The 25728-nt window shown below is 39.0% G+C and overlaps 1 protein-coding gene across 5 annotated transcripts in view; it reads left to right on the forward strand.

Annotated features, from left to right (window-relative positions):
* The window catches only part of GPAM (glycerol-3-phosphate acyltransferase, mitochondrial), a 72101-nt gene that overhangs the window by 21557 nt on the left and 24816 nt on the right, over positions 1 to 25728 (forward strand). For 3 of the 5 annotated variants that reach the window (XM_036735493.1, XM_036735492.1, XM_036735495.1), the window contains 5 exons: positions 11171 to 11225; positions 12265 to 12395; positions 12727 to 12849; positions 14245 to 14318; positions 17375 to 17488. In XM_036735493.1, the coding sequence (XP_036591388.1) occupies positions 12294 to 12395; positions 12727 to 12849; positions 14245 to 14318; positions 17375 to 17488 (413 nt within the window). In that variant the 5' untranslated portion in view covers positions 11171 to 11225; positions 12265 to 12293. Of the gene's footprint in view, positions 1 to 8684; positions 8887 to 11170; positions 11226 to 12264; positions 12396 to 12726; positions 12850 to 14244; positions 14319 to 17374; positions 17489 to 25728 lie in introns of those variants that run through there. The other 2 variants (XM_036735494.1, XM_036735496.1) reach the window with 2 other exon arrangements.

A 25728-nucleotide genomic window follows, 5' to 3' on the forward strand; every position in this document is an offset into this window, starting at 1 on the left:
CCCAATTGGTCCTCTACTGCCTTGAATAGTGGTAATTATGTCTCTTTGTACATGTCTGGACTGTGGACATGATGAAGTAATACAGCCAATATTGAATTAAGGTAGTTTCCAGCGCTCTCTGTTCTCTGGAATACAAGCTATTCAGCAGAATTTGAGTAGAGGGATGATAGTTTGCTATCCTGCTAACTTTGAACCTGATTAGGATTTACCGCCATTTATTAAAGTAGGACTACTTCGGCAGGTAGTTTCAATGCAATATTTCATTGCCATGAAGAAATAATTCATCAGGTGTTACATATGATGCTATTCTTTATATCATAAGGGAAATTGGAAATCTCATTTTTTTTCTAATAGTTAAGCCACTAGTGTGGATCTAAATATAATTAGGTTACTATCTATTCTAGAGAAAATTTATGCAAGGACTCTTTAGGTAACATGGTGGAGTATATGCTCACATCTAAGTCCATCTCCCCTTCATTGCACATAAAAGAAATATACCAAATAACATGAAATAACAACAAAAAGGCAAAAAGAGGAGATTGAATAACGATTAAAAATAAGAGGCCAAGAAGACAATACCATGATTAAATGATATGATATGGGCCTAAAGGCAAAGGAGGAGAGATTTCCAGGAGAATGGCATAATACTTCACTAAAGAAGGTAGAGCTAGTGAAGTTAAAAAAGAAAAGTAAAGGTAAAGGGGTAGAGCTCCCTTCTCTCCAGAAACAAGAATGGAGCTACCATATAAACACCTGGGATGGTTGAGAAACTTAAGGAGAAGAATTATAGGAAGATATAAGGTGGAAAATGAGAATGCTCAATGAAGAATTTCAAAAGACAAAGAAATTAAAAAAAAAAGAAAAGACAAAGAAACCAGTTTAGTGTATTGGAAAACTCTAATAAAGTAGTGAATACTTGGAAAAACAAAGACAGATCTCAAAGGTGTTGACAAGGAAAAACAAATCTCAGGGCATAACAAAAAGGTTGTAGATATGGAAGCACATTTAAAATCTCTACAAATCATAATAATTGCTCTTGCAGGCAAATATAATTTTAGAATCCTGTCACCAATTTTGATACCCTGACTGACCTAAAAGCTTCAGAGGCTCCTACTATGTTCAAAGATGGCTGATGAATGTTGTAAAAAGAATTTGACATCATGGTTATGAATAGCTGTAAAATTATATCTGTTACTTTGATAGTACTTAACATCTTATATTTTTGTTACACTTAATGTATTTTTAAGTGCTTTAGAGCACATTACTTCATTTAAATCTCACAACAGGCAGGACATATGATTGGACAGTTATTACCCCCTCTGTTTTACAGGTAAGAACAAGGACATATTTTTAAGAAAACAACTAGGGCATCAGAGAAAGGGGGAAAAGGAAACTATTACTTCATGATTTACTGAGTGAACCCACAGCATGCATTGTAATACAGAACCCATCTTTGCCAATTAACACACAAACTTAAATTTGTAGACCGTTGAAATTTCCAAATAATTTAGAGTAAGAAAGAACATTTTTTTTCTTGCAATAAAATGTGGGAAATAATCTCTCAAAGTCATTTTTCAAAATATTTCAGTAATTTGGAAGAGTAACATTCAATACATAACGTTCATTGAATCCCACTAATTTCAGAATTTGATTGGTATAATTTAAATCACTGCGGATTGGCCTCAAGTTCCCTTTCACTTAGAAAATCATTTTTTTGTAAATCAGCAAGTATGAACAAGATTTTAAGGAGAAAATTCTCAATTTTAAGAGAATCAGCTTTTGATTCAAAGTACCTGAAAAATCACTCACTCATCGACTTCAAAAGAGTTTGATATTCTAATTGCACATGACTCATTCATTAAACCAGCTAATCTATTAGGAACCCTATTATGTCACAGCTTGGTTTGAATCGAGTTCAATATTTCTATACTTGAAACTGACATTTAATTTCTTTTAAAATTCTATAATTTGGGCTTATTAATTCAGATTGACATAGTTCCCAATCAGTCCTAATTAATGACATTTATTTTAAAATATTTTGAAATCATTAAAGTCCTGATTAAAGGTAATACAATTATCCTCCTCTTCATCAATATCCTCATCCTGAAAATGCTCTTCTCTCTTTGGTGAGGGTGGGCCCTCATGCTGCAATGTTGGTTGCCCAAATATTGAATGGAACAGCACTGAAGGTACCTGTGACTACTCAGGGATTTAAAACTGCATTATACAAGGATTCACTTAAGAAATCAGTTATATTCAGCCTGGATAAAGAAAACTTGGTGGGAGTGGTGGTGAAGCAGGATAGCTATCTCCAGATAATTTGTAGGCTTGGTATGTGGAAGAAGGGCCAGATTTGTTCTTTATTCTCCTTGTCCTCAGAGTGAACAACTATAACTCATGGGGAAGATGGGAGGTACAGGGGAGAGGATTTAGGTTAAACAAAAAGACTTTTCTAATAATCACAAAAGTCAAATACTGGAATTGATTTTTTGGGAGGTAGTGAGCTCTTTTCCATTGGAGTCTTCAAGAAAAGGCTCAATTGTCAGGTATATTGTGGTTAAAATTCACACTTTGGCTAGGAATTGGACTAGATCACCTCTGATATCCCTTTCATTACTGTATCTCTAGGATTCTAGTTCCTTTAGTTCAAAGATAAAGAAAAATAAGACTTTATGTTATTACAATTAGGGATGCAGTTGACATTTGGGGAAAGGAAAGCAGCAGCTCTTGCTAGTAGCACTGAGGAAAGTCCTGGACTCTCTCCTGCTTATAGGAAAGCCATTCAATTATAGCATATAAATGTAGCAATAGCTGGGTCCTCTGGATTGGTGTGCCTACGCGGTCCCATTTTACTGAGGTAATTGAACTGTGAAATTTTAGAAGGGGAGAGAGCAAGAGATCCAGATGAAACCTTGTTGCAGGTGAAATTCTGTGGTGTCTAGCTATCCATGTGATTTCCTTGTAGGTCTGTCTGGGTTTGGAATTCCCTGTGTTAGGTGAGTTCTTGGGGTAAATTTTATGCATTGAGCTGTGTTGTAAACTGCTGGTCTTAGCATGCATTAGAAAGATGGATGAGGATAATTCTGTATCACAAGTTCAGCAACAGTGACAAACTCGATAACACTTTCTGAATGCTTCCTTATTTTCTTGGGTGAGTCTGTATCAAAGACTATAGGACTCTGACAATCAGTAGCTATGTGATACTTAGGATCCTACCATGGTTTCACTCTCTTTAAAACCTGGAGTTAACAAGGATAAAATATCACACATACACACAGCAATACAATCTGTCCATTATGATAATTTATTGGGAGAGTTATATTTTATTTCAGACATACTCCTCTTGGTCTCAGAGGCTGGATCTAATTTTCCTTGGTTAAGCATTTTAGCGTTCTGTTTCTTCAATCACTGGATTGCAGATAGAATAAGAGTTATTTTCTCTCTAAGACAGATTCTGAATTCTGAAAATAGGCAGATTCTACTATTATATGTCAGCACATTCTCTTTGTTAAGAACACCCTGTTAGTACTACAACCAAGTTACAGTTTTTTTTTTTGTTTTTGGCAAAGTCCAAGCCCCTTTTATTTCCTTCTGTACCATCTCCTAATGACCATTTCCCTTGGTATTTCTGCAATTATCCTTTGTTGTTTTTCTAAAGGAATTTTTTTCTAAATTGATAAATTTATTTTCAGTCGAACAGCTACTTAATCAGTTGTGTAAAATGAGAGAGTTAGATTAAATGATCTCTAGGTTGTTTTCTATTCTTTTCTCTAATTCTCTGACAGTAAACACCAATCGGGGGGATTCATTTTCTACTGGCTGCCAGTCTTTCCTGCTTTGTATTTCCTGGATATCTGGGCTTAGAATCATGGACTGCCACCATCCAGACAGTCCATTACTGGGGACTTCCTCTCTCTCTTTTTAAACATACTGTTGAGCTACCCTTGACTTATAATAGCTTGTGTTATATTATTATAATTATAATAGCTTGAATCACAGACTGTGAGATCTTGCCCCTTTACTGTGGGGATAGTGTAGACATAATTAGCCCTATGATGATGGGCAGGCCACTCTTCTATAGGCTGACTTCAGTTTCTTCTCCTGTGAAATAAAGGGGCTGGACTAGTTGTAATAATAGCTAGTACTTATATGGCGCTTTCAGGTTTGCAAATGTTTGCACATATTCTCTCATTTGATTCTTATAACAACTTTGTGAAGTCAGTGCTATTATTATCTTCATTCTACAGATGAAGAAATTGAAGCTGAGATGAGTTAATTAACTTGTCCAAGGTCAATATAGTAAATGTCTGAGATAAGATTTGAACTCATGTCTTCCTAACTCCCAGTTCAATTCAATTTCTAAAATACCCACTGTGTGCTGGATACTTTGCTAAGTGCTGGGGATACAAATAAGAAAAAGATAGTCTTTACTCTCAAAGGGAATCTAACAAGAGAAGACAGAACACAAAGTGAAGTTGGATATGCAGTGGGGGGAGAAAGTGTCCCTTGAGGGAACATGATGATGGTGGAGTTGAATCCAAAGAATGTAGCTGGCAGGGTTAGGTGAGATGTTTCTAAGGTCCCTGCCCTTTCCAACAATCTGTAATTCTGATCTGGGTTGAGAGGGAGGCTCTCTACTCTCCCTATTTCCAGCCTAGATGGCTACAATAGGACTTGCAACATCACCGTCATTGTTACACAATCACCATTCTAACAGGTATCTTGTAATGTCTTTCACTATGATTCAGCACATATTAAAACACTGTTACTCCAACTGAGTAAGGTAGTAATGTTTCTTCTCCCTCCCAGCTCCCCCCCTCCATTTCACTATTCTCTTTTTACACAAACTATAATGGAGTATGGAGGCACTGATCCCTTTGGAAATGACTGAGACTCAGCTGGAAGTACCTCCCCACAGTCACTTTAGATGGTAGTAGGAGAGACTCTAACCTAAAACCAGAGCATTCACTAACGTCAGTTGTTTTTCTGGACTCCAACCTTCTAGGAGGTAATAATATAAACTTTACACCCCAGACTGCTGATGAGGATAAGCTAGAGTGGGAGGCAAAGTGTAGCTCAAGATAATCCTCGGTAGCTTTGCAAGTCCCAGGTCCAAGTAGGATGCTACAAGGCCAGAAACAATAGAAGACTTGTATTTGAGTCAAGGTCCTTTTTTCCTTTTCACCTAGGTAAAAAGGTATCTTGAGAGGTAGTGTATTCTTGTGGATAGAAAGTTGTTCTGGAACCCCAGAGGAGGCGGATTCAAGTCTTTCCTCTGACAAATATTGAGTGACCATGGGGCAAATTGCTTAACTTCTCAGTATTTTAGGCAGTTAAAAACTACAAGTTGTGAGGAAGTTGCACACCTATGCAAGTCCTCCGTACTCCTAAAATCAGAGATCTAAGTCCTATCCCTAACAGAGTAATATTCATACAGCATTACATACATGTTTCACCCTCTTATTTCATTTTACTCTTTTCTATATTTACTGTATGGCTTCTGTGCTTTCACTGTATAGTAATGCATATTTGTATATGTGAAAGTTTCCCTCGGCTAGGTTGTAAGCACTGTGAATGCAAGGTCTAGCTTTTTATTATCTATTTTCTAGTACCTGATAGACATAATTAATAGTTTTTACTTGCTGGTTTAGTCTCCTGAGCCAGCTCTCTTAGAGGTATTTAATGAACTTTACCTCCCAGATATTAAAGTCAGGGCACTAATATCATCCTAAATCAACCTGAAAATAAAAGACAAGCAGGTGTGGTCAGGTATGAAAAAGAATAATTATAGCTGCAATGGAGTCTATTTAGGGCAGCTAGACAGTGCAGTGGATACAGTGCCAGGCCTGGAGTCAAGAAGACTCTTCTTCCTGAGTTCAAATCTGACCTCAGACACTTACTAGCTGTGTGACCCTGGGCAAGTCACTTAATTCTGTTTGCCTCAGTTTTCTCATCCATAAAATAGTGGGAGAAAGGAAATGGCAAATTGTTCCAGCATTTTTGCCAAGAAAACCACAAATGGGGTCACACAGCATCGGACAAGACTCGACAATGATAATGAGTCTATTTTATGAACACCTCTCTGAGAGGCAATATTTTGAGTAGTAAGCAACCATGGCTGAAACTTCCAATTTACTGTCTTTGTGCAACAGACTGTACCAAAAAATTATCTAGGAGAGCTTTAGGTAAACACAATAGTATTTTCTACAATGGCTTAATTTGAATTTAATCACTCATTCCTCAGTGGTCTTTATGCCTTCAAATACTCTAGCATCTCAGTGTAACCTTCTGATCAGTCAATGAATCAACAAACCTTTATTAAGTATCTACTTTATGCCAGGTACTGCAGATACAAAAAGGGACAAAAGACAGTCCTGCCTTCTAGGAGCTCACAATATAGATTAGAAAATGATCTAGAGGTAAATGATGTGGGAACAAACTTCTAAGTAAGCTAACGATTACAACCTTATGATTAATTTTTCTCTAATGCAATTTGGTTAATTTAAAGGGAAAGAGGCCCACTTGAATCTGTAAACCTTCATTAATCAGCACAGGTTTATTAAGGATCCAATTTGGGCAAGATGCAAAAAATCCTCTCCTTATGGAGTTTATGCTGACTCGATGATAAATAGAAAATAAAAGTTGAAGAACTATTTGTTTTTTCCTAATAAGAAAACCTTTCTATTCATTATCAACAAACTTTTACTGAATATATGCTATGTGCTGAGCATAGTGAGAAAAAGAAAAATAATACATGGCTTATTATTTATTATTACTAACTGTTTCAACAATCTGGCTAGCAGCTGCTGTGGGGGTGTAAAACCAACAACAACCAGCTCACAGAATGCTGCAAGTCCAGGTTCTTTTGATTTGCTTTACTAAGGAAAGCAACGTTAAGGGGTTAACAATCTTACTTTAGTCCAGCATACAAATATCATTCGCTCAGTTCGGGGGGAAAAATCCAGCACCCTGAACTTCAGAGCAAATACAAACATGAACAGACAGACCTTGCCTGATTCAAATCTCAATGCATAGTTACCAGAGTTTAACAAAGTCCAAACATCCGGGTTTAACAAGCTGGAGGGCTCTTAACTACAGCTGCCTGGAGTCTCCACATCAGCACACTGCCAAGAGTGAGAACCCTAAGCAAATAGCTCTGTCTTCCCTTTTTATGCACTCTTTAGCCATCATCAAACATCACCAACCAGAACTTAAGCTCTTACTATCGCCCTGGTCTTAGCACCTCCCTTCATTGGCCCCACCGGGAACCCCACTTTAGTTACCAATTCACACCCACATAGGCTTAGCACCTAATAGATAAGGGTTTGGGCCTGGGGCTTAGCACCTAGTAAGACTCAATCAAAGACACTGAATTAATCAAAGGAAATAAAGGCCAAACTCTTCAAGGGCGCTTGGTTAAATAAATGCTAAGAGCCCATCTTAATCCCCAATACACTAACCGATCATGAAATACTTATTGCTATGTGCTGGGGATACAACTATAAACCATAAAAGTTCCTACTCTCAAGGAACTTACATTCTCTTAGGAGAAATGGCACACATCCCATCCTACTTTGAAACTGGGGTTGTTAAAGTGTTTGTAAGGTGTAAAGAAAGCGCATAGGTCACAGAATTACAGAATGGCATGTGGAACTTACACTAGTGAATAGAGAGCTGTATCTGGAGTCAGCAAAACTTGAGTTCAAATCCAGCCTCAGACACTTCCTGGTTGTATGACCCTGGGGAAGTCACTGAACCTCTGCCTCAGTTTCCTCAATTATACAACAGAGGTATCATTAGCACTTACCTCACAGGGTTTTGGTGAGGAGATAACATTTGTAAAGTGTTTAGCACACAGTAGCACTTAATACATCTAGCCAAAATTTCTTTTCACAGATGAGGGAACTGAGGCCCAGAGAGTTTGGGACTTGACAGAGGTCACACTAGTAGTCAGTTGCAGGGCCAGGATTTGACCTGTATTGTAAATTCATATAACTGTATATAATCTTTAAGGTTTGCGAAACACCTTAGTTGCGTTATTTTACAACTCACAACTCTGTGAGGTAGGGGCTATGATCTCCATTTTACAGAAAAGGAAACAAGGCCCAGAGAGTTTAAATACCTCCCCCTGGGTCAAACAGTTTTGTCGGTTAGGGGCAGATTGGAAGCCAGGTTTTCTAAAGCCAAGGTCTGCGCTCTTTCCACGACGATTACAGTGGATAGCAGGCTGGGTCTGGAGTCAGGAAGACCTTAGTTCAAATCCAGCTTTAGACACTTACCAGCTGTGTGACCCTGTTTGCCTCAGTTTCCTCATTTGTAAAATGAGCTGGAAAAGGAAATGGCAAACCTCTCCAGTGTCTTTGCCCAGAAAACCCCGAATGGGGTCACGGAGAGCCGGACACGGCTGAAATGACCGCTTCAAATAGGAAAAGCATCAAAGGAAAATCACAGAAGTGGGGCCTCGCTTCCCTCTGGTTTTTCGGTTCTGTCATTTCAGCCCTTCTTCACTGGGACAACTTCCCCCTGAGGCTCAGATGAGCACGTGCTGGGGGCGGGGCTTGGCAGCAGTGGCTCTCCAATAGCGGTGCGCCAGAGTGCACACTCCCCCACCGTAGCCCGGACCGCTCTCCCTTTGGCCCCGCCCCCCCAGCCCTAGCGCTCGGCTAGTCTTTCGCCGCGCAATCACCCTCGTGACGTCATCCGAGCGCGACGCCGCATCTGATGCTCCCGCGATTGCGGCGGCGGCTGCAGTGGCGGCCGAAATTGGAGAGAGAGAGCGAGAAAGAGACAGCTGCTGCAGCCGCAGCTGGAGCCAAAGCAGAACCTGAGCCGGAGTCAGGCAGGGAGACGAGACGAGACGAGACCAGGCCAGGCGCGGTGCGGCTGGTGGGTGCCCGCGGGAGGAGGAGCTGCACAGCAGGGTCCGGGCTAGCCGCACGTTGGCTGCACTGAGGGACCGGGGCTCCTTTGTCTCTTTCTCCGCCCTCCTCCCCCCTGTTCTCCCGGGCGGGGTCCTCGTCCACCCGTGAGAACTGCGGACAGTCTTCTGCGGCTTCTTCTTGTATGCCCCGGGCTCTGACTCTGCTGTCCTTCCTTTCCCTCTCCTCTCTGAGCCCGCGTCTCTCCGAGGGGCGCGTGTGAGGCTGTGCCTTTGACTCGTGTCACCCCCGGGGCACTCGGTGGGGGATGGGGGGCACTGTGCCTTTGATCTGTGTCATCCCCGGGGCACTCGGTGGGGGTCCACTTTGCCTTTGACCTGTGTCACCCCCCAGACACTCGGTGAGGGGGCCACTGTGCCTTTGACCTGTGTCACCCCTAGACACTCGGTAGGGGGTGGGGGGCACTGTGCCTTTGACCTGTGTCACCCCCGGGGCACCCGGTGGGGGGGCACTGTGCCTTTGACTCTAGTCATCCCAGAGGCACGTGGAAGGTGGGCTGTGCCTTTGCTCAAGGAGACTGGCGTGCAGAACCTCTCACTCAGCCCCATGGGGATCCCAAGTTCAGTGGCTCCTGCTCCTGGGTTTTGTTCTCTTTTGGAAAGCGAACCTAATCTTCGTCCCCTCCCTCTGCCCCATCCACTGAAAGGTCCTCTTCAGAAGAGAAAGCTGGGGTCTAAATTCCTCAGGGTCCAAGAGAGGGAGACATCCCCATTATCTGTTATTGGGGAGAAGTCTTCACCCTTTGGATGAAAGGGATCTATAGGGGTTGGGTGTTTTTATTTATCCTCCCTATAGGAATTGCAGTGAAACTTTACAAGCTCTTCACCTCGCTAGTGATGCAATATTTTCAGAATTATTATTTTTTTTTTTTGGTGGGGTGTGTGTGTGTGTGGAGGTTAATGGTGGAAAGAAAAGGGACTCTCCATGCCCTCTTCCGTAGAAGCTGGTGTTGAAATAAATATTGAAAGATTGTGAGAACAGAAGGTACAGATGCCTAATACCTTGCCAACTCCTCATGTTTAGAGAGCAGGTATTGCAGGCTTTTCCCCCTCCCACTAGTAAATACTTCCAGGTGGGCAGCAACAACTTGAAGGAAGTCCAACTGGAATCTTTCCTATATGAGCTTGTGTGAAGTTGGGGGCAGGAAGACATTGCATTCTTCTTGGCAGAAAATCTTTCACATCTTGGCTTTCTCCCTGGTCCTCTTCTCCATCACACCCGTACACTTTAGTTCTGTAGACTTCAGTTTATTATTCTCATCTGTATACTCAAACCAAAAACTGATGCACAAATGCTGTGCGTTTATTTATAGAGGAACTTTAAAGCCTGATATATATTTTTACTCTTATATCCTTTCCTATTAGATTGTTATGGTTACTCTAAGTACTTAAGAACATAAGTATTATTGGATTAAGGGTGATGACTGTCAGACTATTTTAGATAAATGCTTCCATCTAAGCCTTAACTAAGTGCAATAATTATTGTGGGCATTGTGATGTAGGATTTTTTTTTAAAAATTAAATTGAACCGTACTAAAACGACTGATTTAAAAGTATCAGCACAGAGCAAATTAAAAAGTTTTTATCTCATGTATGTGTTGCTGTACTTCCTCTTCTTGCTGTGTGCCATATAAGAAGCTCTATAATGGCAGAGCCTTCGGAATATAATTGCTTATTGAAAAGGGAGAAAGGGAGTGAAGATCTTCTGTGTTTAGTTCTAGGGTCTGCATCTTAAGGCTGTAAAGAGGTGACCAGGATGGTGTAAAAATCATGCCGTATCAGGATTGGTAGAAGGAAATGGAAATATTTATCTTTGAGAATAGAAGCCTTAACAAACACTTATGCAAGTATTTGAAGAATTGTCATGTAAAAGAGATTAACTCCTGTTTGGCCCCAAAGGGTAAAAGTAGGAGCATTGGGTGGATGTTTCAGAAAGGTAAATTTCTGCTAACATGTGAAAAAAACAAACTTCCTAGCAGTCATAACTGTCCAGAAGTAGAATGGCTTGCCTCACTAAGTTGTGAACAGTCTGTGACTGCTTGTTGGGGATGTTGTAGAGGTCATTTATGGGTTTGTCTAGCTGGCCTTGGAGGTTCCTTCTTTCTCTGACTTTGTGAAATCCATGAAGTTAAACTTGAGATGTTTTTAAAAATGCTGTGTTTTTGGCTAGGGAAATTAAACTAATATTGGTTATTACCTTTATTTCTAAATTATTACCTGTCCTCTCCCCAGATATCCATCTCAACAAAGAGTAAGGAGGAGGAAAAAAGTTTTGCAAAGAAGGGAGGTAGGTAGTTTTCTTATTTCTTCTTTAGAGTCAGGTCTGGTCATTATAATCACAGCCTTCAGTTTTATAGTGGTAGTGGTCTTCTTTACGTTTACACTATTATGTCTGGTTTGGGTAGATTTTGAAGTATACATTAGCACAATGACTTTTAGTTAATGTAGCAGCTTGATGGGAGGTTATAGTCAACTAAGTTGAGAGCGTAACTTTTAAGCTCTCTTGAGTTCCCTTATCAGGTTCTTTAGTCTTGGTTTTTTTATTATTTATTTTTCATTCTTTCTTTATTTTTGCCACAGTAACTCACGAAAATAGCCAGTGAAGGGGGTTGTAACCTGCATTAGTGAAATCATGGCTCCTTAAAGTAATGATATAAGATTTGCTTTATGAAATTAAGTATCCATAATTTACTAGTTTTTTCTTTAAGGAAAACATTGATTCTTGTGAGTAGTAAAATGAATTACTTTTACCCTTTTCTTGAAATGAACCTTTATATAGTCAAGTGAATATAGGAAAGTTTAGAGTACCCTAAATTGTAAACTTATTCATCTATTTTTAACATGTGCTAATCATACATAGGATGTTATTTTCAGTTACAGTAGACTATTGAATTCTTTTGACTTAGTAATGTACTTGAGATCATATACACACACATACACATATATACACACATATATACACACACACACACATTTTCTCTCTCTCTCTCTCTTATAGATTTAGATTTCGAAACAGCCTTGACCACTAATTCAACTATTCCTTCCTTCCATTTTATAGATGTGGCCCAGACAGTTTATAACTTGCCCAAGGTCATAGGTAGTAGAATACATATACAGAACCAAGGTCCTCTATTTCCAAATCCAGAACTCTTTCCATTAAAGCAGCTTTTCTCCCTCAAAGCTGTCAGTCTGTCCTGTTCCCTTAACATTTTAGAAACCCTGCAACAGTTCATGTGACATTCTGACAAGGAAGAAATGATTTGCGTGTCAGTGTTTTACTAAGATATTGGAAATATCTCACTCATACATAATTTTATTTTATATAGCACATGATTTGGGATTTTAAGTTGGTGTCATGGATGAGTCTGCGCTGGCCCTTGGTACGATAGATGTTTCTTACATGTCAAATTCTTCAGAATACAGTGTCAATAGATGCAAACACTCAGGTGAAGAATGGGTAAGTTTAAACTTTATTGCTGTGCCATTCCCCACCCCCCTCACCCCCATGAAGCGTAAGATTAATTTCAATTGGTAATCAAGCAAACAATGACCTTACAAAACTTGAAATGAAAATGGGTTATGGCAGAAGAGCAAAATTGTTATATTGGTTGCGTAATTGGCAGTGTAACTGTAGTTTAATAAATTAAAAATTTGTGCTTATGCCAAAGTAAATGAATGTATAGGTTGCTTAGTCCTTTTTTTTTTTACTTTTAATTACTAAGTCTTAGAATTCAAAGGGGCTATGTATTTTTCTGCTACTCAGATCTTTTTCTCTTAATTTTTACTAGGGAGATTGTGGTTTCAGACCCACTGTCTTCCGATCAGCAACTTTAAAGTGGAAAGAAACTTTAATGAGCAGGAAGAGGCCATTTGTGGGACGATGTTGCTATGTGTGTACTCCCCAGAGCTGGGTAAGTCTTTCAATGATAACAAATTGAGAAAAATGTTTTATATGTTGCAGTTGGGATAAATTTGGTATTTCAGGGTTTTAGTGTTTTTTGACTCACTTTTAGCTCTGTATTTATGATCCACATTTTTGATGCCAAATATGTTAAATGGTATTTTCTCTGCCCATATCTTTCATAGTGTGGTTATGCCCCAAAGGAATAGTATTTATAACTTCTGAGTGTCTTTGGAAGAAAGAGCTCAGGGTGTTAAGGAGAAAACAATTTGACCTTGAACAGTATTAAACGTTGTAGCGAGAAAAGTTGTAGGGGTAGAACAGAACAGAGATGACTTCAAAGGGAAAACAGTGTTTCCAGTAGCTGCTTTGCTATACTTCCTTTAAGGCCTCCACTCCCTGGGAATGTCTGTTGTTTTTGCTGTAGAATGGGGCTAGAATGGGAGCAGGACAGAGTATTGGGAAATCTCCCACTTTGGACAGCTATTTGTTTTCAGGATGAAGACTAAAAAATAAATATAACAAAAAAAGTAAAATCCATTCAGATTCTTTGTAGGAGACAAGAGCTGTGTGTAACAACTTGTGAATCTCTGGGATAGTATTTTAGAGGGATCAGTTAAAGGAAAATACAAGAATGTGTCAGAATCAGGAATTCTGGAACTAATGCAACAGTTTTCCAAGTCTGTGGAAAAAGCCTCTTAAGAAATTTGAGTTAAGTTCAAATGTTAAGCTCCTTTGTCCTCAGATATTTGTTGAGAAGGAAAATGCTGCCATTCATGCCTTACTTATTGCCTGTAATGTGTCTTTGTGAATAGATCACTATGCTGAGTGTGAGTTTTCTACTTAATGTCCATTTGGCTGCAAAAGAAGTCAGAGATGGGACAGAAAGGAAGGCATTTACAGCCATGGAAAAAAGTTGTGTGTGCCACTCAAGCTTTTCCTAAAAAAAAACTTAGTGATCCTCAGGAATGTTCTATCCCTATGATCCTGGTTCCTTTGGGTTCCTTTGAAACCCAAGAGTAGCTCAAGCACAAAAATTAGCTTGGATTCAGGGAAGATGACGGGGAATTTTTGCAGATAGGGGTCAGTCTTTGCCTGTTGGAGCCTGTTGGGAGCCAGAATTTCTTTTGGAGGTACCCTGATAAACTTTGTTAGGTATTGGCCCTCTTGGCCCTCTCTGTTTATGTGCAAAACGTTGGTAAGGGATTATGAAATGAGAAGAGTCTCTGCTCCCAAAAATAATAGAAGAGATGAGACATATGTATATACACACACATATGTGCAGAGGATATGTCCAGTGAGAGTATTATGTGATCTTTGCTGATAAAGAAATCAAAATATTGAGGTTTATGTAGACTTTCTAAACTTTTTCGTGGTGTGGGTTGTCTCAATTTTTCTTCCATAGGACAAGTTTTTCAACCCAAGTATCCCTTCCTTAGGACTGAGGAATGTTATCTATATCAATGAAACTCATACAAGGTAAAGTGTCACTTTAAGAAAATACATGAATTGTATTTGTATCAGATTTATTTGAGCTATCAAAATAATAAATTACCAAGCCTTGATTAATGACAGTTAATAAGAATGAGGGGGCTTCTGGTAAGACAGACTTTTTTTGGAGAAACCAGTTGTTAACACTGCTGTAATTATTAAGTGTACCATATTACTTAATGTACCAGATATTACTTAAAGTTTTATTCTTAACTTGCTCATATAATAGTTTTCTATTAAAAATGTGTTAGTTTTTTATTTTCTCCAGGGAAGCTTGATATATTGTTTTGGTATTCTGTTCTAGGATGAATATATTTACTTAAAGATATAGGTTATTTAAATTTGTTTAATTTTTAGTGGAATGCAAAGTGACAATCTTATCACTTGAGTAAGGTGGCTCTTGGAATGATTACTTCCAAATTTAAGGCAAATGGGAGCAAGCTTGTGGACTTAAAGAAATGATTCAGAATGTTAGAGTGAGAAGAAAGAAGCTTTGTTTGTGCAAAAATTGAGTGAGAGTGGAAGAGTAAGAAAATAGGGTTTGGGGAAAAGATATCAGCAGATAAACCCACTCATATACTCTTACTTTTTTTTAACTATAACTTGGGATGAGAGTAAACAGTTGGTGAAACATAGTTGAAATTCTTTGAAAGCAAGGGAAGAAACAGCCATTTTTAAAGTATCTCTTATGTGCTAGGTATTTTGTAAATATTACCTCATTTGATCCTTAAAACAACCTTATGAAACAACCTTGTTACAGTTGAGGAAACTGAGTCAAACAGATGTTTAGTGACTTGCTAGGGTCACACAGCTAGTGCTTGAGGTTGAATTTGAACCCAGGTCTTCCTGACTTCAGGCCTAGAATTCTGTTCACTGCACTATCTTGATGCCTCTGGAAAGCTGATGTATATTGTAGAGTCACTTTCTATAGTGGCTTTTCATATTAAGAAAAAAATGGATGCTTGCTTAGCTCTCTTATGAAAATTTAATTCTCACCTTAATGGTATAAAGTTAAATCAGTATTTTGTTGGGAAATTTTGTTTTCCTTCTCAAGTCTCTTCCCCTTTCCTTAAGAAATAGTATGTACATACATATATGTATTTAATCTCTGTTGATTTTTAATAGAACTAATTAAGAGTGAATTCCCAAGAAAAGGAATCTCGTTTATTTAAGTGTTGCAAGCATTTGCTGATATTTGGGCATTTTACTGTGCAAGTTGTGCGATTATGTCCAGATGGATATAATAAGAAATAGAATCATTAAACCATTGTCTAAGAAATGTCAGGGTATTTAGCTGCTAGTGGGCATATCAGCTGCCTAAGTACATTGCTTAACACTTGGCTGGATAACAAGTTTTTCTATGTAATGTCTAGACAAACCCTAAAATAAACCACAACAACTTTATTTTTCCCTCAGGTGCACACAGCAACCTGGCAGATTGTCCTTTTCCCACTTTGGAATTTAATTGCCTAGGAATTTCATAGCATGACAGTACTTTGTACCTTGTAATACTATTCTACTAGTAATAGAGAAGTGTAGTTTGAAAGAAGAATATTTTGTATTTTTGTAATGCCTACTTTTCAGAGGCTTGGGATGGTGTCAAAACTTTTGAAAGGAAGAAAAGGAAGTTAAAAAAAAGTAGAAAGGAGTGAAAGTGGTACTTATACAATGGTTACGTTTTATTTATTATGTTGTTTTATTTTCATAGAATTGAGGTTTTTTTGTGTGTTCCTACCATATCTTTCAGTATAAATTTATTAACAGTGAGAAAAATAGTAACTATATTATCAATGTTAATTGTGAGGAAGATTAACAGAATGTGTTATTGACAGTTTGGAAACATAGATACAAGATTCTAGACCTCACTGCTCATGATAGGTCTTTGAATGATCATGAGCTCAGCCAGACTCATTTAAAAGCAGATGCCTAGTTTTTTTTTCTAAAAAAAAACTATTGAAATAACAAAGATAATTCTTTTTTTCACCCCTAATGAATTGCTTTGCATGTTATGGACTTAATAAGTTCTTTGAAAGTGAAAACTTTTAAATTTTGTGGCATTTTGGGGGTTGTTATTTGGTAAGGTAAAAAGGGAAAATTCCATAAATCAGTTTTTTAACCTGGAGTCCATGAGCTTTAAAAGACATATAAATAGCTGTATTACAATATAATTGGTTTCCTTTGATTCTATGTGTTTTATTTTATGCATCTAAAAACATGAATCTGTGAAGCTGTCTGGGCTATACCAGACCACCAAAGGGATTCATAATGAAAAAAGGTTAAGAATCCCTGGAATAAATGAATACTCATTTTTAATTTTACCTGTGAACCCTTGACAAAATTCACATAAATCTTGATAGCATAATTTCTTGCCTTTGAGTAACTATTATAGATATTAGATTGCTATTACAACTATTACAGATTTGGTGGTTGTGTTTGTACTTTGTTTTTGAAGAGGACCATGACATCAGAAAAATGATGACGTGACTTGCAGTTGACTTTGATTTGAGTGAGGGAGGGCTGTGCAGGGTCACCAGCCTCACTTTCTCCTCCAGAGCCATCTGGGTCCAGTGGCCAGATATCCATCAAGACCACTAGAGATGGCCCAGGATGCAGTGGAACACCCTGGCTGTCCTTTTTAGGCTAAGGCCTTTTCAGGTTTCTCACTTTGAGTAAGGTAATGCTCATTCAGTGAATAGGTCTGTTTAAGAAGTGAGTCAAGGGATGGCCCCTTTAATTAGAAAAAGAAAAAAAATCAAACTGAGAGGGGAAGATTCTCAGGGTTGCTTCTCAAAAGAGTAACAGTTACCATTGACATTCATTCTGAGTCAGGAGGGCCCAAAATATAGCCGTTAAGTGGAGTTTGGGCTGGGACCTGTTGTGGTCCAGTCTATGAGCTTCAGAGACCTGATCTAGGTGGAAAATTTAAATGAATATAAGAATTAAGCTTACTTTTACAGAAAAGACTGGGAGGGAGATGAAAAACCAAAATGATTAAATAATTGTTTTAAGTGTTAATAGAATACTTGATTATTTTCATATTGCAGACATAGAGGATGGCTTGCAAGACGCCTTTCATATGTACTTTTTGTTCAAGAGCGGGATGTTCATAAGGGCATGTTTGCCACCAATGTGGCTGAAAATGTATTAAACAGTAACAGGTAAGGGGAGAAAAATTTCTATACCATTCCAATTTCTATGGAGCAGTATTTCCCAAGATTCTTTTTGCTACTTAATTGAAGTTTTGTTAAACATTCCTAGAAAATACAGATGGAGGGTAAAGTAGATTCTTTGGGGAATAGTAAGCATACAGAACAGAATGCTAGGATTGTGGATTATTAATTATATGAGTTTCATAAATATGAGAGAAACAAGTTGGTTTGGGAGATATGTATTTTCAAAGTTCCTGGAAAGTGTTGTCATAATAGTAAAGTGGGATAATACATTTTTCAGTTCATAATTCATTCTTTAAGATTTGGAGGATAGGAGTTGAATTATCAGAGTCAGAAAATGTATACTTTTTGTATTGAAAAATAGAGTAATAGACTTCCTTTTTTTTTCCCCCCTAATGTAGTTAGTTTCTTTTAAATTTTTTCATTTTTGTAATCACTAACCAGCCAGGCCTAGTAAATCTGTCTGTCCCACTAAAATCACCAAGAAGACTTAAAACTACCGACTTAGCAGAGTTCTCATAGGATTGTTAATGGTGAGATTTATTTAAAAAAATTAAACCATTTTCCATTGTTTCCTGCATTAAATGTAACAGTAACCCAAATAAGAATTTAGAAGCAATTTAAGGCTTTTGCTCCTTGGGGTCAGTGGACTTTCCCTTTGAGTAAAATAGAATGGACCTAAATCTGTTGACTATATACTTTCATCACTACTCTCTTTTTTTGGAAGGTAGAGCCAGCTGCATTTTTTGGTGTAGGGACCTCTAAGGAAGCTCCCTCCACAAATGCTGATCATCACCTATTCTGTAACTGATGATCCTAGAAGGTTGCTTTGGGCGCCGAGGGATTAAGTGATTTGGTCAGGGTCACACCACCAGTATCTGTCAGACGTGAGGCTTGACTTGGATCTGTTTGCTCTCTATCCACTCTACCATGTTGCCCCTTCCTTCTGCTTTGTTATTTAAAAACAATTTGGACTTCATTTTATGGTAATTTTAAAAATACTCTAGTGCTTAAAAAGATTTGTTATTGTGGGAAATCCCCATTCAGTCATTGCCATCCTGTGTAACTCCTGTCTGTTTTACCCTCAGTTCATTACAGAGGGTCCATTCAGCAGACTGGCGACCTTCCTTGCTTTTAACATTGCTAGGATATCTGTGACTGATGTGGACCTGTCAATGGTTGTCCCTGCTCTTGCCATGTAATCAGCTTGTCTTTTTTTGCTGACACATTTCTTGGATGTCATCCTTCATTTCTTTTTTTGTAATTCCAGTTCTAATGTTTTGTAACTTGTTTAACCCATCAGATCCCTTTCCATGGCCCTCTGGATGCTTGTTCTTTGGTTTTTGGAGAGGAATCTTCCAAGCCTCAGGCATACAGCCCCAGAAACAATGTTTAAATTAAAAAGATGGGCCTTTGTCTCAGGGCCATTAAAAGAATTTTGCAGTTTCTGAGAGGCGGTCCATCCTGCTCACTTCGTATTAGGTTTTGGGTCTCATTCATTGTTTTTTTGCAGTGCTTGTCTAAGAATTGCATATACACACATAGCTAGTGGAAAAATTCTATAGCTTGTTTATTGAAATGCATATTATAGTTGTAGAAAATAGACATTCTTCATCTCTTCACTTTTCCTGGGTGGATTGTTAGGTGAGACTCATTTGAGTGGTTATGGATCTCATCCAGGGGGCTCTGCAGTGTTCTGAGTCCTGATACAATCTGCACAATGTCATCCACAAGCAGGAGCATCTGGAGTACTGAAGGACTTCACCATTTGTAGGGAATCCCTCCACAATTTTGACTGTGCTGTTCCTTCCACGATTGTGGTGAAGATCTTTGGCAAAGTTACATTTCTGTTTTATGTTTTGCCTGATAATAGTAATCAGATGTTTGTTAATCAAGGTGTCTCTCTTATATCTTTTAAGGGATCATGTATCATTTTGAGGTATGCATGGGAGGTAACCTTACTGGAGGAGAATCTCTAAGGCAGGCTTTTGCTTAACTGAATCAAGTACTTTTTTATAGGTCACAAGACTATATTTATAATGGGCTCTTGCTTCTATATAGCTTTTAGTCAATTTGATGACTGCAGATATTAAGTTTGTGGTGGAATACTGCTTGAGAACTAAGCCTGCTAGTTGTCTTTTAATAGCCTCAGTAAGAATTCACTTAATGAAGATGGCGGCTGGTAAGCAGGGACTAGAGTGAGCTCCGTACCCGAATCCCTCCAAAAACCTATAAAAATGGCTCTGAACCAATTCTAGAACGGCAGAACCCACAGAACAGCAGAAGGAAGCAGGGCTCCAGCCCAGGACAGCCTGGATGGTCTCTGGGTGAGGTCTATTCCACACAGAGCTGGGAGCTGGGAGCGGAGTGGAGCAGAACCCAGACTGAGCGGCGTGGACCAACAAGACGAGCAACCAGGCAGAGCATGCCCTAGCGCCCTGATTCGGTGAGCTGCAGCAGTTAAGAGACTTCTCAACCCACAAACACCAAAGACTGTGGAGAAGGTTAGTGGGAAAAGCTGCGGGAGTGGAAGGAGTTCGAGGTTCTGCTTCCAGCCCCGGGGGCAGTGGAGGTGGGGCAGCTGCAGCTGTTGTAACTTCCCGCTCCAGGCCCACCTGGTGGGAGGAATTAAGTGGCGGATCAGAGCAGGAGTGAAACAGCCTGCTGAAGATCTAAGCCCAGCCCGGGCTGAGGGTTCTTGGGGAAGGAGTAGTGCGGGTCTGACAGAGCTGGCACCCCCCCCCCCAGACGTGGAACATAGAACTCGTTAGTCTACAAGCAGTCATACCCCACTGAAAAACTCAAGGGTCAAGTTAGTTGGTTGGGAACATGGCCAGGCAGCGAAAATGCGCCCAGATTCAGTCTCAGACTTTGGATTCTTTCTTTGGTGACAAAGAAGACCAAAACATACAGCCTAAAGAAGACAACAAAGTCATAGAGCCTACAACAAAAGCCTCCAAGAAAAACATGAACTGGCCCCAGGCCATAGAAGAACTCAAAAAGGAGTTGGAAAAGCAAGTTAGAGAAGTAGAGGAAAAATTGGGAAGAGAAATGAGAAGGATGCGAGAAAACCATGAAAAACAAGTCAATGACTTGCTAAAGGAGACCCAAAAAAATACTGAAAAATACACTGAAGAAAACAACACCTTAAAAAACAGACTAACTCAAATGGCAAAAGAGCTCCAAAAAGCCAATGAGGAGAAGAATGCCTTGAAAGGCAGAATTAGCCAAATGGAAAAGGAGGTACAAAAGACCACTGAAGAAAATACTACTTTAAAAATTAGATTGGAGCAAGTGGAAGCTAGTGACTTGATGAGAAATCAGGATATTATAAAACAGAACCAAAGGAATGAAAAAATGGAAGACAATGTGAAATATCTCCTTGGAAAAACCACTGACCTGGAAAATAGATCCAGGAGAGAGAATTTAAAAATTATTGGACTACCTGAAAGCCATGATCAAAAAAAGAGCCTAGATACCATCTTTCAAGAAATTATCAAGGAGAACTGCCCTGATATTCGAGAGCCACAGGGCAAAATAGAAATTGAAAGAATCCATCGATCACCTCCTCAAGTAGATCCCCAAAAGAAATCTCCTAGGAATATTGTTGCCAAATTCCAGAGCTCCCAGATCAAGGAGAAAATACTGCAAGCAGCCAGAAAGAAACAATTTGAGTATTGTGGAAACCCAATCAGAATAACCCAAGATCTGGCAGCTTCTACGTTAAGAGATCGAAGGGCTTGGAATGCGATATTCCGGAGGTCAATGGAGCTAGGATTAAAACCTAGAATCACCTACCCAGCAAAACTGAGTATCATGTTCCAAGGCAAAATATGGATTTTCAATAAAATAGAGGACTTTCAAGCTTTCTCAGTGAAAAGACCAGAACTGAATAGAACATTTGACTTTCAAACGCAAGAATCAAGAGAAGCATGAAAAGGTAATCAAGAAACGGAAATTGCAAGGGACTTACTAAAATTGAACTGTTTTGATTACATTCCTACATGGAAAGATGATGTGTATGATCATGAGACCTCAGTATTAGGGTAGTTGAAGGGAATATGCATATACATATATATATGTTTATGTATATATATATATAAGTGAATGTGTATGTATGTATATATCTATGTGTATGTGTATGTATGTGTATATATATATGTGTGTTTATATATATATATATACATATATATATATATATGTAAAAGAGAGAGAGCAGACACAGGGTGAGTTGAAGATGAAGGGAAGATATCTAAAAGAAATAAAATGAAATTAAGGGATGAGAGAGTAACATACTGAGACGGGGAGATAGGGAGAGATAGAATAGGGTGGATTATCTCGCATAAAGGTGGCAAGAGGAAGCAGTTCTGTGGGAGGAGGGGAGAGGGCAGGTGAGGGGGGAATGAGTGAACCTTGCTCTCATCAGATTTAGCCTGAGGAGGGAATACCATACATACTCAGTTGGGTATCTTACCCCACAGGAAAGAAGAGGGAGGAAGATAAAAAAAAAATAAAAGGGGGGGATGATGGAGGGGAGGGCAGATGGGGGTGGAGGTAATCAAAACAAACACTTTTGAAAGGGGACAGGGTCAAGGGAGAAAATTCAATAAAGTGGGATGGGTTGGGAAGGAGCAAAATGTAGTTAGCCTTTCACAACATGAGTATTGTGGAAGGGTTATACATAATGATACATGTGTGGCCTAGGTTGAATTGCTCGACTTCTTAGGGAGGGTGGGTGGGAAGGGAAGAGGGGAGAGAATTTGGAACTCAAAGTTTTAAAATCAGATGTTCAAAAACAAAAAAAGTTTTTGCATGCAGCTAAAAAATAAGATACACAGGCAGTGGGGAGTAGAAATTTATCTTGCCCTACAAGAAAGGAAGGGAAAAGGGGATGAGAGGGGAGGGGGTGATAGAGGGGAGGGCTGACTGGGGAACAGGGCAACCAGAATATAAGCCATCTTGGAGTGGGAGGGAGGGTAGAAATGGGGAGAAAATTTGTAATTCAAGCTGTTGTGAAAATCAGTGCTGAAAACCAAATATGTTAAATAAATAAATTTAAATTAAAAAAAATTCCCTTAATACTGTATCTCATAAAAATATTTTATATGGGAAAATAGGCATATTGATCAGTTACTGATCTTCCTTCCAGTTGCATCTTATCTGTCCAAATAAAAAGATCCCAGATTTCTGGTTGTGTCCCCCTTCTTCATTTATCTTAAAAAATTGACCCATCGGGGCAGCTAGGTGGCGCAGTGAGCAGAGCACTGGCCCTGGAGTCAGGAGGACCTGAGTTCAAATTTGGCCTCAGAAACTTGACACACTTACTAGCTGTGTGCCCTTGGGCAAGTCACTTAACCCCAATTGCCTACCTTCCCTCCCCCTCCCCCAAAAATAAAAACCTCAATTAAAAAAAAAAAAGAAAAGAAAAATTGACCCATCGGTGCCCTCCCAGTTGCCTTCTCCCTGCACACTTAGTCTGGTCTAGTTTCTTTTCTCATCTTTCTCTTTAGTGTGATTTTTGCCACCTTTGTAAGTACATCCCAGGGCTGTGATGTTAGAGTCCAAATGTGGTGACTCCATTGTCCTTGATGATGAAAAGAGTGTTATAAACATTTTTGTACATCTTTTCCATCTTATGTTACCATCCAGCTTCGTCCTTTGGCATTTTAAAGGCAGCTAGTTAGCACAGTGGATAGGGCTCTGGCCTGTAATCAGGAAGACCTGAATTGAAATTTTGCCTCAGACACTAATTGGCTATGTGACCCTTGGCAAGTTAACTTCACTTTCAGTTTCCTCGATTATAAAATGGGAAATAGCATTCACCTCCTGGGATCGTTGTGAGGATCAAATGTGATGATATTTGTAAAGCACTTAGCCCAGTGCCTGGCACATAGCAGGAACTTAATAAATGCTGGTTCCCTTCTTTTTCTTCCACTTTGTCCTTGTGATGACTTTGGTTAGTAACTCTCCAAGTTTCCTTTAAACTGTTTTTATTCACAGCTGCTTTTCTTTGTTTTATTTGGTGAGGCTATATTCTAAACAAGTGTTTTCCTTGATTGCCATTATCTCTTTACTCTGCAACAAAGTCACTTGTTAGTTGAGTAATGCAGTTTTTTTGACCATTTTGGTGTCTTCATTATAGCATTTGATTTACATCTGCTGAGTTTCTGCGTAAAATAATTATAGCAAGTGTTGATGTCCTTTTGTTCACATGCCATTTTTTTTGTCATCAGTAACTCGTTTAAATGTTGGGGTGTTACTTTTAAAATTGTACACCATATTTGTGTCGCATTTTTATTCTAGCTTTTTATTTGGAACTTGACTCTAACCAGTTGCTGGATTTGGCTACATTGAATGGCTGAGGCAAAAATGATTTTTTATATTATTAGTGAGTCATTCTTTGTCTTCTAATACATAACCGATTTAATTTTTTGTAATACTATACAGCACTTGCAGCGCCTAGTGCCTGTCAGTTACTTTCTTGAAGAAAGTGTTTGTGTTTGTAATTTACACGTCTTTGGCCTCTTGTTCCCTACACCTGATCCATAATTTCTGACATGTTCCATTGTCCTCGCCTGTTTCTGCTTTTGTGCTGAAGTTCTGAAGTTACTCAGAATCAGTGCATATGTTGATTTAATTGACAGGTCTGATTGAGTTTGCCACAGAATTTCTCTGTCTTTTCATCCTCTGCAGAAGACAGGCTGCAGTTATTTTCATTGTCTTTCTGAAAATGCTGATCATAAACACTGCAACACCAGATTAACCTGGTGTCTCAAATGATGTTTCTTGTTGCTTCTGGGCACATGATAAAACCAACTCTGCTAACCTCCCTTATTTGTCTTATCTCTCTAATCTCTCTCAGTGACCTCATCAGCTTATATGAATTTAAATGTCATCTCTATGTCGATTATTCCTAGATTTCTGTATCTAGCCCTAAATCCTTTCCTGTGTTCCAGTCTCATATCACCTATTAGATTTCTACCTGGATGTCCTGCAGGCAGCTTAGAGTCAACATTTCCTAAAAGAATTAATTTTCTTTTCTTTGAAACTCACATGTTTTCTGAACCTTTCTATTCCTATTGGGGGCACCACCATCCTTCTAGTTACCCAGGTTTGCAACTCAGTGCTGTCGTTGATGCCTCACTCTCCCTCACCCCACGTATCCAGTATTGCTAAAACTTGTCCTTTCTACCTCCGTGACATCTCCTCTATCCATCCTCTTCTCTCCTCTGTGTAGCCGCTGCCTTAATTCACGCCTCCATTAACTCTTGATTATTGGGTGCAGATGGTTGATGCGGGTGGATGGTCTCCTAATTAGTCTTCCTGCCTCAAACTCCCTATTCTAATCCATCCTCCACAAAGCTAAAAAGATGATTTTCCTTAAGCATAGCTCTTACTACATCACTTCCTTACTCAGTACACTGCTGGGGGGATGAGGGGTCCATACTACTTCAAGGATCAAATATAAACTCCTCTTTAGCATTTAAAACTTTTTACAACCTGACCCTAACTCCCCACTTCTAGTTTTACTACATGTCAGTCTTGTTTTTGTACACAACAGTTCCTTATACATGACATTCTCTCTCTCTCTCCCAAAAGTCTTGAAATTGTTCATTCCTTGTGCCTGGAAGCTCCTCCTCTTAAAATCCCTTACTTCCTTTCAAAGCTCAGCTCTCATGACATCTTCTACATGAAACCTCTAATGATTCCTCCCTCTGCCCCACCCCTTACTAGTGTCTTTCCTCCAAATTAACGTTTAATTTCCATAGATCCGTATATTTTCATGTTGTTTCTCCTGGCTAAATTGTAAGTTCCTCAAAGGCAAAAACTTGTCTGTGTTTCCCTGGCTGGCAAATAGCCTGGCAGATAGCAGGTGCCTAATAAATTTTTGTTAATTGATTGCTTCGATAGGGAAAATCTGTGAGCCATGCTTCCATTTTGCTGCAACTTCTTTTGAGTTTTATTTAAAGTGAAAATGTCAAATTGATACAATTTAGTTTTTCCAGTAGGATGTCCACTTAGTTATTGAACAGTATTATTGTGGACAATCTCACATTTAGATTAACAGTGGTAAAATGTTTATAACAAAAATATTATGTTTAATTTTAAAAATGGATACTATCAGTGTGGTAAGGATGTTAGCATTTATATTGATCAGCAAGGTTTGCTAAGCGCTTGACATGCTATTTCACCTGATTGTCACAAAATTCCTGTGAGGTAGATGCTAT

The sequence above is a fragment of the Trichosurus vulpecula genome, chromosome 8 (assembly GCF_011100635.1).
Source record: "Trichosurus vulpecula isolate mTriVul1 chromosome 8, mTriVul1.pri, whole genome shotgun sequence".
In the NCBI taxonomy this organism is placed as follows: domain Eukaryota; kingdom Metazoa; phylum Chordata; class Mammalia; order Diprotodontia; family Phalangeridae; genus Trichosurus; species Trichosurus vulpecula.